The sequence below is a fragment of the Plecotus auritus genome, assembly GCF_963455305.1.
Source record: "Plecotus auritus genome assembly, chromosome: 11".
Classification (NCBI taxonomy): domain Eukaryota; kingdom Metazoa; phylum Chordata; class Mammalia; order Chiroptera; family Vespertilionidae; genus Plecotus; species Plecotus auritus.
The window spans coordinates 9,560,093-9,573,827 of NC_137777.1; the positions used below are offsets into that span (position 1 = coordinate 9,560,093).

The 13,735-nt window shown below is 44.6% G+C and overlaps 1 protein-coding gene across 5 annotated transcripts in view; it reads left to right on the forward strand.

Moving 5' to 3' along the window:
• Positions 1-816: 816 nt before the first annotated feature.
• The window catches only part of ESRP1 (epithelial splicing regulatory protein 1), a gene marked incomplete at both ends in the record, with an annotated part of 54,057 nt that continues 41,138 nt past the window's right edge, over positions 817-13,735 (forward strand). For all 5 annotated transcript variants that reach the window (XM_080646662.1, XM_080646658.1, XM_080646659.1 and 2 more), the window contains 4 exons: positions 817-948; positions 1,478-1,606; positions 2,848-2,961; positions 5,085-5,199. In XM_080646662.1, coding sequence (XP_080502788.1) covers positions 817-948; positions 1,478-1,606; positions 2,848-2,961; positions 5,085-5,199 — 490 coding nt within the window. The remainder of the gene's footprint in view (positions 949-1,477; positions 1,607-2,847; positions 2,962-5,084; positions 5,200-13,735) is intronic.

Sequence of the window (13,735 nt, forward strand, 5' to 3'; positions counted from 1 at the left end):
CGCCCCGGGCAGCCCCGCACCCGGGCTTCACCTCTGGCCTCCATTCGCCTCCCCGCGCCAGTCCTCCTCGCTTGACCCTTTAGAACCTCCGGCTTCGTTCCCCACGGCCGGCATTTCTCCAAACCCCTACACCTCTCGGTTACCTCCAAAGTCGTGACCCCCCCCCCCAAACTCCCGCGCCTTTTCCCCCTCACCCTTTTCCCTTCAGGCCTCAGCTATCCTCTGGGTGGCAACAGCCTCTTCCCGCCCTGCGTGTCTCCCCTCCACCTCCCCACCCCCGCCTTTCTCGGCCGCCCCTCTCCATTCATCTAGCCATTGTCTCCCGCCCCCTCCTCCTTCTTTCCCCAGGCGGCCTCCTCCCCCACCGCTGCCACGTCGTGGTTTGAAGGAGCCAATAGGCCGGCGCCGCCAGGTGTCTCTTACCTGCACCACGTGGGGGAGGGGGAAGGGGCGGGCAGGTAGAGCCACATCCCAAAACAGAAAAGCTTTCAGCCATTGCGCGCGCCTCCCGGGGGTGCAGCCCGGCTCCAGGCTTTTTGCATAGACGCACTGGCAATTGAATACAAAAAGGGCAGGTCTGCGGCGCCCTCCTTCCCACCCCCCTTCCTGCCCAGGGTGTGGAGCGCTGGCCAGGTGTCGGCTTGGGTGGCTGGTTACCGCCTTTTGCTCCGGCTGCGGCGAGAGGAGGAGGGGGGTGGGGGTGGGCGCACTTTCCTTTTCTTTTAGGAGAGGTTTTTAGCACCGGTTTTCCCGTTCTCACTTCCACTCCACCTCACCGCCTCCCGACCCCCCTTCTCCCCCTCCCCACCTATCGTCATGACGGCGTCTCCGGATTACTTGGTGGTGCTTTTTGGAATCACTGCTGGGGCCACTGGGGCCAAGCTGGGCTCGGATGAGAAAGAGCTGATCCTGCTGTTATGGAAAGTCGTGGACCTGGCCAACAAGAAGGTTTGTTCCCCCCCCCCCCCCCCAATTTCTGCCCCAGCGGTGGGAGCGGGGCAAGAAGTTTGTTGTAGAAGTGGCGGTGGTGGGGGGAGCCCGGTTGGGTAAACAAGCGCTCTCGTTTGTTCACTTGTGAGGCGGGACCTGGGGCCTAGGGGATCCGGAGGAAAGCCAGATTCGTCGGCCAACAGCCGTGGAGCTGTTTCTGCCCCCAAACCTGGCGCAGGTGAGGAGGCGGGCGCCACCGCGCCAGGTCCTCCGCGGGTCGGGGGACGCCCAGCGGAGCCGGGTGGCACCCCCGGGGCCCCGGCGCCCGCTTCCGACCTGATCCCGGTGGGGGTGGGGTCGGGAGCTGGGCCGCGCCGACCTCTCCGCCTCTGGAGTCGCTGGCGACACGTGAGCTTTGATTCGGGCGGCCAGACCCCTCCGGAGGCGCGGGCCGCCCCAATAGGGGAGCGGGAAGGGGGTGGGGTGGGGGGAAAAGGCCCCCACATTGAAGAAGGGGGAAACCGACTCGCGCGTCTTTCGCCTCCAGGTGGGACAGTTGCACGAAGTCCTGGTGAGACCGGATCAATTGGAACTGACGGAGGATTGTAAGGAAGAAACTAAGATCGACGCCGAAAACCTGTCCTCGGCGCCGCAGCTGGACCAAGCCCTCCGACAGGTGACAGCCCTGGCCGCCCCGCCCGCCCCCAGCCTGGCCGCCCAGGTGTCCCCGGGCAGCGGGCCCAGCCTGGCCGGCCCCCACGCCCTCGTCCGGCGGTCCCCGGGCGTTCCCGGGGTGGAGTGACCAGACGCCCGGCCGCGTGGGTGGGAATCCAGCCTGGAGGCCCGGGTCGGACCTTTGGGGAGGAGGAGGAGGAGGAGGTCGCTGTTCCTCTTCTCCCAGTCCCTTCGGGGTCTTGGGCCAACATTCGCCCGCTTTCGAGTTGCTTCCTGAGTCATGTCCTGGGCCAGAGAGTCAGCGGGGTTTTACTCATCAGGTGGTGACCGGAGTTTGAATCCTAGCGCCCCCACCCCCCGGCCCAGACCCCAGACGTCCCCGTCCTCTGCAGGGTTTGGGTCTGCGGCTCAGCCCGGGGTCGGGGGGCGCTGTGGTGTAGACCGTGGGCCCGCCCCCAGCGCCTGGGTTCAGGATGCTGAACTCCCCAAGGCTCGGTTCCGGTTCCATGATTGCTTCTGGAGTGGCCTTGGTCTTAGCGCGGCGCCGGGGAGGGTTGGTAGCCCCGGACGTGCAGGGCCGCCTCTTGGGTCGCTGTGAAAGAGGTGGAATCAGCCCCCTTCTTGGAACTGAGGGGACCTAACCACCGGCTGCTTCGGGGTCCTGCCCTCCTAGGAGTTGGGAGGCGGGGCTAAACACCTGTGCACAGGTGCGTGTCCGATGCTCTCCTGGCGAGTTGCCCATTAGAAAAGGGGAAAGTCATCATTTCTGAGGTGTGTTTCAGGAAACGTGTTACCCGACTTTCCAGAGGACTGTATATCCATCCACCCACATTGCCCAACTGGCATCTTTCTTAAGCCTAGAACATCCAACCATTGGGAAAAAAAAAAAAAAAAAAGGAACACCAGGGAATGATGTAATCTGAAGGCAATCTGCTGATGAAACGAGACCTCTGATTTAAGTCTTGGATTTTCCGCAGAAATAGAAAGGGGGTACGGACGGATGGTAGAATGCATTGACTTGAATTCTCCCGTGAGGAGCCGCGGGTTGATTGGGAAGCTTTGCTAACTAAAGGGAGCTAGCTAGACGGTCTGTGGGAACCTAGTCTTCCTCAAGTTGCCCCCAACGCGGTGTCCCCTTTTCGCAGCAGGTAGTTCGATTGTCTCTGGTTATCGCCAAGTGCGGCCACTTGGCAGAGTTTGTAAATCCTGCATCAGTTGCATCATGCGTCTTTTTCCTTTCAGTTTAACCAGTCAGTGAGCAATGAACTAAATATTGGGGTAGGAACCTCTTTCTGCCTCTGTACTGATGGGCAGCTTCATGTCAGGCAAATACTGCATCCGGAGGCTTCCAAGAAGGTAAGAGTGCTGGCTGGTGACTGGAGGGGTTTTTTTTTTTAATGGTTTACCCAATTTTCTCGATTTTGAAGAGATGCATAGGGGGAGTCATTGTTTCAGTTGTTAAAATGTTAAGTATTGTGTTATGTATATTTTACCACAATACAAAATTCATAACACTTTTCATAGAGACGTTTGAGATTGCAGTAATTTTAGAGATAAAATTTGGTGACTCAATAAAAGTTTTATTTTTGTTTATGTTAAGTTTTTGAAATGCTCCACATTCTCCCTTTTGCAATGCATATTAGCTACATTTTTGACACTTAAAAGTAACTACAAGTAAGAGAGAACTGTATTTTAATACTCTGTAATATTCCCATCTACATGAAAATTGTTTTATCTTAGGAAGGAAGGAGCAAAGGAAAAAAGTTCAATTAAACTTTTTAAAGTTGTATTTCTCATAATTTCATTTAAAAGGTTGTACTTCAAAAGTAAGACTTTACCATATAACCAGTAAAACGTTAATTGTGGTATACTGAGCTTTCTCTGACTTAAAGTAAATGTACAAAGCTGATTGGACCCTAAATTAGAATAATAGGGTCAGCCCCATCTTTCACTTTTGCTTATCTTTCTGATAATGGAAGAGAGAGTATGGAGTGCGAAAAGTACAATCTTATTGTAGATATAATGTGACTTCTCTCCCAGGGAAGAATGAGGGTTTGAGCATAGATAGCCGACCCAGTGTAGTCAATCTTTGCTAATATAGTTCATCTGATCAACCTGATTAGCTTGAGCTCTAACTTGAAAGGATGGAAGTAATACATTTTTAGGGAAACTGAATGAGGCAATTCTTGCAATGAAAGGTTTACAATGACAGTTGATGTTGCAACTGAGTAGTCAATGCAGATCTTTCTTTTTACTCCAGTAGGGGAAAGGGAAGAAATACATGTATAATGATAATTTTTAAAGTTTGAAGGAGAAACTCAAGTTCCTATATCTTGAGGATTGAGAAAAGCACTCCCTTTGTAGCAACCTTAGTAATTATTGGATTAGATGGGGGAAGTATTTTTTGTTAATTAAATGCTAGACCAATTGCTATACCCTTGATCCAGAGATAGACATATATGAGAATTCCACCCCCCCACCCCCAACTCATATGAGGAGGGATAAAACTTAATCCTTTCCCTGTTGGGCTGAAGAAAAACAGCTGGTTTTCTTATTTTATATAGGCTGCTTTGGATATGGGAAAACCTCCAGAGAAAAACAGACATTTTCCTGAGTCACTTGTATTAGGATTTTGATTAAAGAAAGCAGAAACAATTAATTTAGTATAATAAAACAATTTAGTATCATAGTGAATGTTATTCTATTCGTTAAGGAAAAGTAGAGAAAATGGTAAAACATAAAAGTAAATAATCCTGCCACTCAGAATATACTAAAGTATTTTTCTCTAATATGAACATATCTGGATATATTCTTTCAGAAAAAAAGCTTCATTTTTACAAGGAGCACTCACACTGCACAAACCTTCTAGCCTACTTTATAATTCAACACAATATGAATATTTTCTGTAAGCACTAAATAAAACACTCAGCATTTTAAATGGATGGAACTATTTAAACCGATATTTTATTGTTGAATATGGGAGTTATTGTCATTATAAATAACTTTTAAGTGAGCATTTTTGTAAGCAATTGTGAGGATTCACGATTCTTTTGATAACTATTTTGAAAACTGGCCACGATACAGTGAACATACACATTTCTATCAGAACTGAAGGCTGATTTGCTGCCTGAAAATACAAGTGGACTAAAATGATTACAAGTTGCAAAAGAGTGTAGTTTTATTAAACAGAACATATAAAGTACAACAGCCCAAATGTATTACAGCTTCAGAAGTGTTCTGAATGGAGTGCATAATGGAACATAAGCATTATAATCCATTGCCTTCAACTAAGATGAATTTTTCCCGTGAGACTTGTTTATAAGATATAATACTATAACAGAAAATAAAAGCACCCTAACATTCAATTTAAAAAACATTGTGGTAAAATATATTTACACTCAACCCTTAGATTTACAGTTATTAGGGAAACAGTGAACTAAATTCATCTAGTTAACAATGTATACCTTGTCCTTCCTCAGAATGTATTATTGCCTGAATGCTTCTATTCCTTTTTTGATCTTCGAAAAGAATTCAAGAAGTGTTGCCCTGGCTCACCTGATATTGATAAACTGGATGTTGCAGCAATGACCGAGTGTATCCTTTAAGTGGTTACCCAAGTATCATTTGAAAAGATAGCTGCAGGGGGAAAATGGCAACGCAAAAAAACATTAAAACATTTTAAACTTTATCACCGTATGGATGAAAATGGCCTGTCCTAAATTTGTCTATGTGCTGTGAGAAATAGTGCATCTGTTAAAGTACTTACAATTTGCTGAATTTTAATAGCGATTTAGTTAGATGAATCTTTGTGAGTTGAACACATCCAGAGTAGAATTCAGTTTCATGTTATGGGAGTAGTTTGGGTCTTCTTGGTTGTTGAGGAATTGAAGAATGTGAGGACTTAATTTCTTTGATGCCAATAACAAGGCCACTTGTTCTTGTCTATCTTGAGCATCCCCACTAGGGCAATAAGCCATCTTTTGAGATAAAGTGAGGTTCCCTTTTTTTTACCCCAGAATTTTGTATTACCAAGGTAGTGTACCTAATGCATTATGTATTTAAAAGTAAATCTAATAATCACCAGTCTTGTAATCATGAATGACCCATCATCTTTAATCCGGTGAGTCTTTAAAGTGCTAATTAATAAGCAGTCATGTGCTAACATATCAAATGGAATACTGAGTAATAGAAGGGTTAGGTGACACGCCCAAAGCCACTATGAGAATTGTCATGACGTTGGATTCATGTTGCTTTCAGGAACTTGTGGGTTATAGATGTTTCTTCTTAAACTTTCTCATTCTTTTTCAGGAGCTAAAGCCTGGTTTTGTTTTGTCTTGTTTTTCAACGAAAGCCTGGTTTTGTTTTTTTTAAATATATTTTTATTGATTTCAGACAGGAAGGGAGAGAGAGAGAGAAAAAAACATCAATGATGAGAGAGAATTATTAATCGGCTGCCTCCTGCACACCTCCACTGGGGATCAAGCCTTTAACCTGGGCATGTGCCCTGACCAGGAATTGAAGCAATGTCCTTTTGGTTCATAGGTCAATGCTCAACCACTGAGCCATGGCGGCCGGGCTAAAGCCTGTTTTTTTTTTTTTTTTTTTTTTTAATTTATTTTAACATTTCTTGATTGAAAAAGGTTTGCATATTTTTCCTAAGCACTTGTAAGTGGGTCAAACTCATTTATTTGCCTTCTTCCTGGAAGCAGTTAGCTGCAGTTTTGGTTTAGCTGGTTAGTAGCTAGATGTTGGTTAGCTGGTTTAGTTAGTTCCCAGGAGTGCTGGGAGAAGAGTGGAATAAGCACATTTTGTGGGGATTGTTTGTAAGAATTTCGTTAGAAAGTTGGGACAGCAGAAAAATTCTTACTTTTTGTTCTGTTGGTTTGAATGCTTGCATTCGTTAACTCCGGCTGCCATAACAAATACCATAGACGAGGTGACTTAGAGAACACAATTCTGGGGTCTGGGAAGCCTAAGATCAGGATGCCGGTTTCTGGTGAGGGCTCTTCCTCCTCTCTGTGTTTCACATGGGTTGGGGGAATTAAGGGGGAAATATTTATTTTCCTCTCTAAGGCCACAGATCTAACAAATGAAGGCCCCTTCCTTATGGCCTTAACTGCCTCCTGAATACTCTGTCTCCAGGGACAGTCACATTGGGGGTTAGAGCGTCAACATGGACATTTTTGGGAGGGACACAGTTCCGTCCATAGCAAATGCTAACCTATCTGATGCACTGGCCCAAAAGAAAGAACCAGAAATTCTAAAAAGTAAACGAACAAATAGTGGAGGAAAACTCTAATAAGTTACCTTAATTTAGAAAAAGACAGTTTGAGTAGGAAAGGCAGTTAAGAATCCTTTATCCCTGACTATTCAGTCTCCTGTTTTAGCAAAGGAACTTTTTCCCTAGTGCGTATAGGTCAGATACTAGTAAAAATTTACATAGCTACAAAATTTTTTTATATTTAGGTATTTTGGTTTTCTTAATGTGTTGACGGTTTAGGGAAAACTTGTTAAAAGTTCATCCATTTTTTTCTTCTTGGTTTCTTAAGAGTTTCACATATATAAGATTTGGGTTTATTATTCAACATTTTCAGTATGGTAACCTGGGCTTTTTACTTGTTCATGTTACTTTTTAAAATAAAGCATTGCATTATCTGACTTTTAGGTGAACGGGTAGGATTCTTTTAATCCTAATTCTATAACTGTTTTGTTGGTGGTTCTTTTTCAAATGCCATGGAGATGAAAATGAAATATAACGTGAGTTGTGAAGGAAGAAGCTAGGTCAGGCTCCATTTCAGGCATATCACACGTGAATTTTTAGGAAGGCTCGCATAGCCATTAAATAATGCCTTCATTGAAAAAACTAGGGTTCTGGCTGGTTTGGCTCAGTGCATAGAGCATCAGCCTGGGGACTGAAGGGTCCCGGGTTCGATTCCCATCAAGGGCGCACATGCCTGGGTTGTGGGCTTGAGACCTAGTAGCGGGTGTGCAGGAGGCAGCCAATCAGTGATTCTCATCATTGATGTTTCTATCCTTCTTCCTTTCTGAAATCAATAAAAATATATTTAAACAAACAAACAAACTAGGGACTTTTATATTTCTTTTAAAATAGCTTAATTAAAGCCTAGCTAGCTTCTTTTGGCTTACATTGGGAGAGTCTTAGATTTATAGTTTCATTACCAATCAAGAAGTGGATTTTAATCTTACATGTGTTTATTAATGTTTACTTGTATGTTTCCCCCCCATTTAGCAGGTAAGAAATATTACTAAGCTTTCCTAGGAGTGGCTTTTGTTTTACTTTGCTACTGTGATCAATTATTTTACGATTCCTATTCAGAGGAATCATTATTTCCCTGAGTAGGCCACCAAACCCAATTCCTCAGGTCAAAAGCAATTATACCAAAATTGGCTATCAACGTGTCCTTATCTATGCAAAGGATTTCTATTGAAGAGCTGTCCTGTTTTCAGACCACTGGTAATTCCTTGGTAATATGGAATTGGCACTAAATTTGGAAACGGTAAAGATGGTCATTACACATCCTTGGTGGTTTTGCCAAGTAGATGGAGAGTCACTTGCTCCTGAAGGATTTACCTGTTCTACCAGGTAAACCAGCAAGGGAGGGCGGCTCTTGCCAACCCCGGGAAAGGGACAAGAGCGTATGCAGCCTGGGAGAGTCACTTGCCTTCTCTAAGCCGCAGTTTTATCTCAGGTATTCCCAAATGAAAGCTTTGCAAACTATCAGGTGCTGGGTAAATAAGAGAGTGTAACCACTTTGATAAGAGAATGGGTTTTAGGAATTTCCTGAATGCAGTTCTGGCTCTTATTTTAGCACTTATTTTCCTCTTTCCTGCTGGTTCTAAAGCCACTCCTGGTCTTAGCGTTGGGCCTCTCTGAGTTATGGCAGGGGCAGTGTTGTTACCTGCTTTTTGAGTTATGCAGTCCCAGCCGGAGAGAAGACTTACTTAGTAGGTGAACTGTGGGTGGCATTTTGTTAGGTTTTTACTTAATCAGGTGAGGTGGTTGAGGGTGTGGTGATAGGGACTGGGGCCCCTGTGATCTGTTGGTTGTTTCGGGGGGGAAGAAATTATCTTAGGTCTCTTATGGAAATTAATACTATCTGTCTCCTGATAAAAGGACGTTTTGCTTGTGGGACTATTTACATAAATGAGTTATCCAGTTTTCAGAAAGTGTAACTGTATTTTATCCCCCTAATGTTGGATAGAATTAGTTTCTCCTGGTTTCTTGACCTGTTTTTTTGTTAGCTTTGTTATCGATGAACTGATTTACTCTGATTGATCAAGACCTCTCCTGTTCTGTCCACTCCACTTTGCCAAGCCTTTACTAAGGACGTATTTTAATAAAGTATGGCTTTGTAAGGAGAGCAGGTGAAAGAAAAGAACTGTCTCTTGAGTGCTTATTATATACCCATCAATAGCCTGACAACCACCCAGTGGAGGGTGGTATCCCTCCTTCTTACAGCTGGGGAAATGGAGGCTTAGAGCTTTTATCTTTCCTTATTTAGGAGCACCAGCATTTGATCCCGAGTCTGGTGTAAAAGTCCTACTCATTAACTAGGGAGTGATATTCTAAAATGTATAAAGATCATTTGAGGGTGGGGCAGGCATTTTAAGTAGATTATCTCCCTTATAAATTTACATTCTGTTTCCTGAGCACATACTAAACTAATCAGCAGGAAAAGGAAGTTGTTTTTGTAAAAATTCTATCCAGTGGTGTAGGGTATTGCATCTGTATGTACTGTTGGACATTGTTAGCAAACTAGAGGCCCGGTGCAAGGAACCTTGCACTGGTTGGTGGGGTGTGGGGTGTGGCCTATGGAGATAGGCCTTCTGTGGGAGCTCCGCTTATCCTGGTCAGCTGAGCTGCACTCCCCCTGTGGGAGCGCACTGACCACCAGGGGGCAGCTCCTGTGTTGAGTGTCTGCCTCCTGGTGGTCAGTGCGCGTCATAGCGACTGGTTGACTGGCTGTTCTGGTCATTCTGCCTTTCAGTCTCTGGGCTTTTATTATGGAAGATACCATTGTACTAGTGCAGCCTTTCATTATCAGGGTTAAAAAAAAAAATCACTGAACCACTCTTACCTGCCCATCCAAGGATTACTAGAGGAGTGAGTCTGTGTTTATATGTGTTTTACCACTTCTCAGTGGGGGTAAAGGATATGTGTGTGTGTGCGCACGTGCCACTAATGCAGTGACATTGGCATGTTTTTTTCATATATTAACAGTGTTCCTATATAGCAGAGTGCTTAAGAATATGAGCTCCAGAGTGGAATTCTTAGGGGGTGAATTTACTGCACCTCTCTACCTCAGTTTTCTCCATCTTGAAATGGGCATGACTGTTGTAAGGAATGATGAGACAGTGTATGCAACCCCTTAGCCAGTTCCTGGTCGGCTGCACACCCTCCAAGGTTGACTGTGCTCCTTCAAACCTCACCAGGTTGTTGGGTGTCTCTGATGAAGAAAAACAGCTGCCAAAAACTCTGAAAAGGACTTCCTTATTGATTTTAAGAACAGGTCTAAATTACTTTATGCTTATACGCTTAAAACTTCTTTAACTTTGTGTGAGACTGGATATAGACCTTTTAAAGCATCACCTGCATGTTAATACAGGTATACTTCAGGGTTAATTTCACTTCTCTGTTTGTAGAATATTGTGTGTTGTGTGTGTGGTTCATTCCGCTCTTACGTGCCTATTTGTTCTGACTAAGTAAGTGAACTGGGCCTTGGCAATCTCACAAGGCTTCATTGCCCTGCTTGAAAAGTGAATCCTCCTTAGAATCTTTCAGCGTATATGAAAGGGGTTTTTAAATATTACCACGTGCACAGTTAAGCTGGGTTAGTAGTGACCTTGTTAGCTAGAGAGGTAAGAAATGATCTTTGGCATCACATTGATATGATGTGAGCCAAATCGGCAAATACTCTGGTTTGTGGTCTGTAATAAGTTAGGGACTAGAAATACTGTATATTCTTGGCCAGCACTCAGAGATAGGTTGATTTCCTGTGGTTTATTTTAATTACAATTTACTTGTAAAGCGTGAGTTGGGAATTCCAGGATAATTTTTTTGTGTTGGCTTTAGAAGGCTTGTTTACTGTCATGGAATCTTCCTTCCCTAATTTTACCCCATATAAATTGCTTTTTCTACAGTAAAATTTTGTCTCTTTTGTTGCATTAGCCCCTACTCCCATCTTATTTCTTCTAGGATATAATTGACTTGTCAGTTTTGTTAGACATTCATGTGGTGCTTCATTACCATAACACCTCCTGAAGAAATACTTATTAGGGTAGATGTCATTGTTTTTTTCTCTTGGAAAGAGTAAGCTTTTGAGGAATAGAGTTAAAACTGTGGTTTTAGGTTATTTTCCCAGCATTTATTCTAGGTATAAAGGCATTTTTCTTGCCTTGGCTCCTAGTTACTCGTATGTTCTTATACATAGGTATTCTTGATTTACTTCTTTTCAAAGCTCATTTTAAAATATAGCAGATCATTTATAGAACTTATTTTTAAAATTTCAGCTCATGTAAGGGGAATTTGTCACTTGCTTCTTTCCTTTACAGAATTATAGGAAATTCGGTTCTTAGTTGGAGCAGTAGTTCAACTTTCCTCTTGACATATTTTGTTTGCTATTCTTTTGTTCATTGCCATAGGTATTTTATTGTAATATGCCTGGCAATATAGTCAGTTATGTTATACTACAAATAAATGAGGGGTCTCTGGCAGGGCAAAATGGCTTTGAGTTTAAATTTTGAATTGGGGTGCAATTATAACTTACGATATTTAAATTGCAATATATAGTTTAAACATCATTATTCCACAGTGTGTTGTTTTATATGTGTGATTCTCTTAGATATTAACTGAAAATTTGGTTTAAAAAGATAATTAGAAGTAAAAACTGGGTCTTCTGTAAACAAATTTGTCCGTTCTCAGGCTGTTGGAGAAGGTAACTTTTGGAGTGGATAAGCTAATGAACTTGGTAAAATTGCTCTCTCTGAATGCTGCTTTGAGCTAATAAAAGTGTGGGTTAAATCCTGAAATCTGTTTCACTAAAGGTGTCACTAAAGAAAATAACTCTCTTGTGCAAAGATAGGTAAGGTCTCTGGACTTGTAAACTCTGTATAAATGTGGCCCTTTGCTCAGTGTTAGCCTGCAATGTTAGATCTGTTCCCACCTGCTTGGCTTCACCCTTCCTCATTTCCTCACTGCGTTCCTCATTTGTAAAGCTGGCCGAGCCTGTTGGTGCTGTCGAAGCTGCCTCAAGGGCAGGATGAGTAAGTTGCATGACAAGCCATAAATCAGGAGGCACAGCCTCATCTCGCCTTCCCTCAAGATCAGACGTGCAGCAATTCAATATGTAATTATACATCGATAGGGGAAAGGGTTGGCACTAAAGCTTCTTTCTCACTTCCTTTCATTGGTTCATGTTAAATTCTGGTAAGGATTATGAATGAAACAAACCTTCCAAAAGAGAGGGTAGGTTGTGTGTGTGTGTGTGTGTGTGTGTGTGTGTGTGTGTGTGTGAGGGGGTAGTTTGGGTATGCAGGAGGTTAGGTGACTTTTAAAAATTAGGAGCTTAGAACTGTGTGATGACTTGAGGAGAAACATGTTGGCACATGTTATGTGGAACCAAGTTCAACAAATGTCTAGAACATGCCCCTCCCCCAATTACATTTTACATTCAGTATTATTCTGTATTAGTTTCAGATCTACAGCACAGTGGTTAGAAAATCATGTACTTTACAGAGTGGTCTCCCTGACGTTTCAAATGTCCATCTGGCCTCATACATAGTTACTACAATATTATTGACTATACTATTGACCTGGTGCATGAAATTTGTGCACATTAAAAGGGGATTAATTAGAGGAAATAATTTAATTTTGCTATTTGCCCTTTTTCTATAATAGAAGTGTCAGAGATGAAAGAAAATTAGTAAAATGTATATGAAAACCTTCCTCCTGTCAGAGTCTGGGGCTCACCAAGGGACCCAGAGTCAAGTCCCCACCCACCCACATGCACCTCAAATTGAGTGAGGCCCAGACTGGCTGGCCTCCCCCCCCCCCCCCCCCACATTGGGCTAGATCCAGACCCGGCCAGTCCCACCCTTGTCAAGCCCTGCCGGGCAGGGGGCGTAGCCTCAGGTCCCCCAGCCCAGACTGGGGCAGGGGGCGTGCCTTGAGGTCCTCCATCAAGCCCCTCCAGGTGGGGGACACGGCCTGAGATCCCCTCTCTAGCCCCACCAGGTGGGGGGGGGGGCGCAGCCTCAGGTCCCCCGTCAAGCCCCACTGGGCAGGGGCGCGGCCTGAGTTCCCCTGACGCAGCACTGGGGCTGCACCTTGAGGTCCCTCGTCGAGCCCCGTCAGGTGGGGGGGCGTGGCCTGAAGTCCCATGTCAAGCCCCACCTGGTGGGGGGGCATGGCCTGAGGTCCCCCGGCCTGGCACTGGGGCGGGGGGAGCAGCCTGAGGTCCCCTAGCCCAGCACCAGGATGGGAAGCGCACCTTGAGGTCTCCTGTCAAACCCTGCCGGGTGGGGGGCGTGCGGCCTGAGATCCCCTGTCAGCCCTACCGGGTGGGGGACACAGCCTGAGGTCCCCTGTCAAGCCCCATGGCAGAGGGGGAGGATGGGGAGGACGTAGCCTCAGGTCCCTGCTGATTGCTCATTAAGGCTCCTATGGGAACTTGGCCTCAGCTGTGGGTGCAGCCATCTTTGTGATGGAGTGATGGTCAATTAGCATATAACCTCTTTATTAGATAGGATTCCCTGTGCTGTAATTTACATCTCTGAGAACATACCCTTAATTAAAAAGTAGAATTCAGTAAAATAATTCTTAAGCTACAAATCTGTGTCTACGCAGGATACTTTACATTTTTACTTGGCTCTTACCTATACTTGTAGAAAGCTCCTCACAATGAAGTATTGCTCAAAACAAAGTAGGCAAAGCGTCTTGGTGCAGGGAATCAAGTACCCATAGTCAAATCAGAGGTGTGTTGCAATTCCAGCTCCCTTACTTACCAGCTGGGAGACTGGGTGAGTTACAGCACTTCTCTAAATTCTAGTTTCTTCACCTGTTTGGTTTTGCTGTTGGCAGGGCTATTGCAAAAATAGGAGGAAATAGATG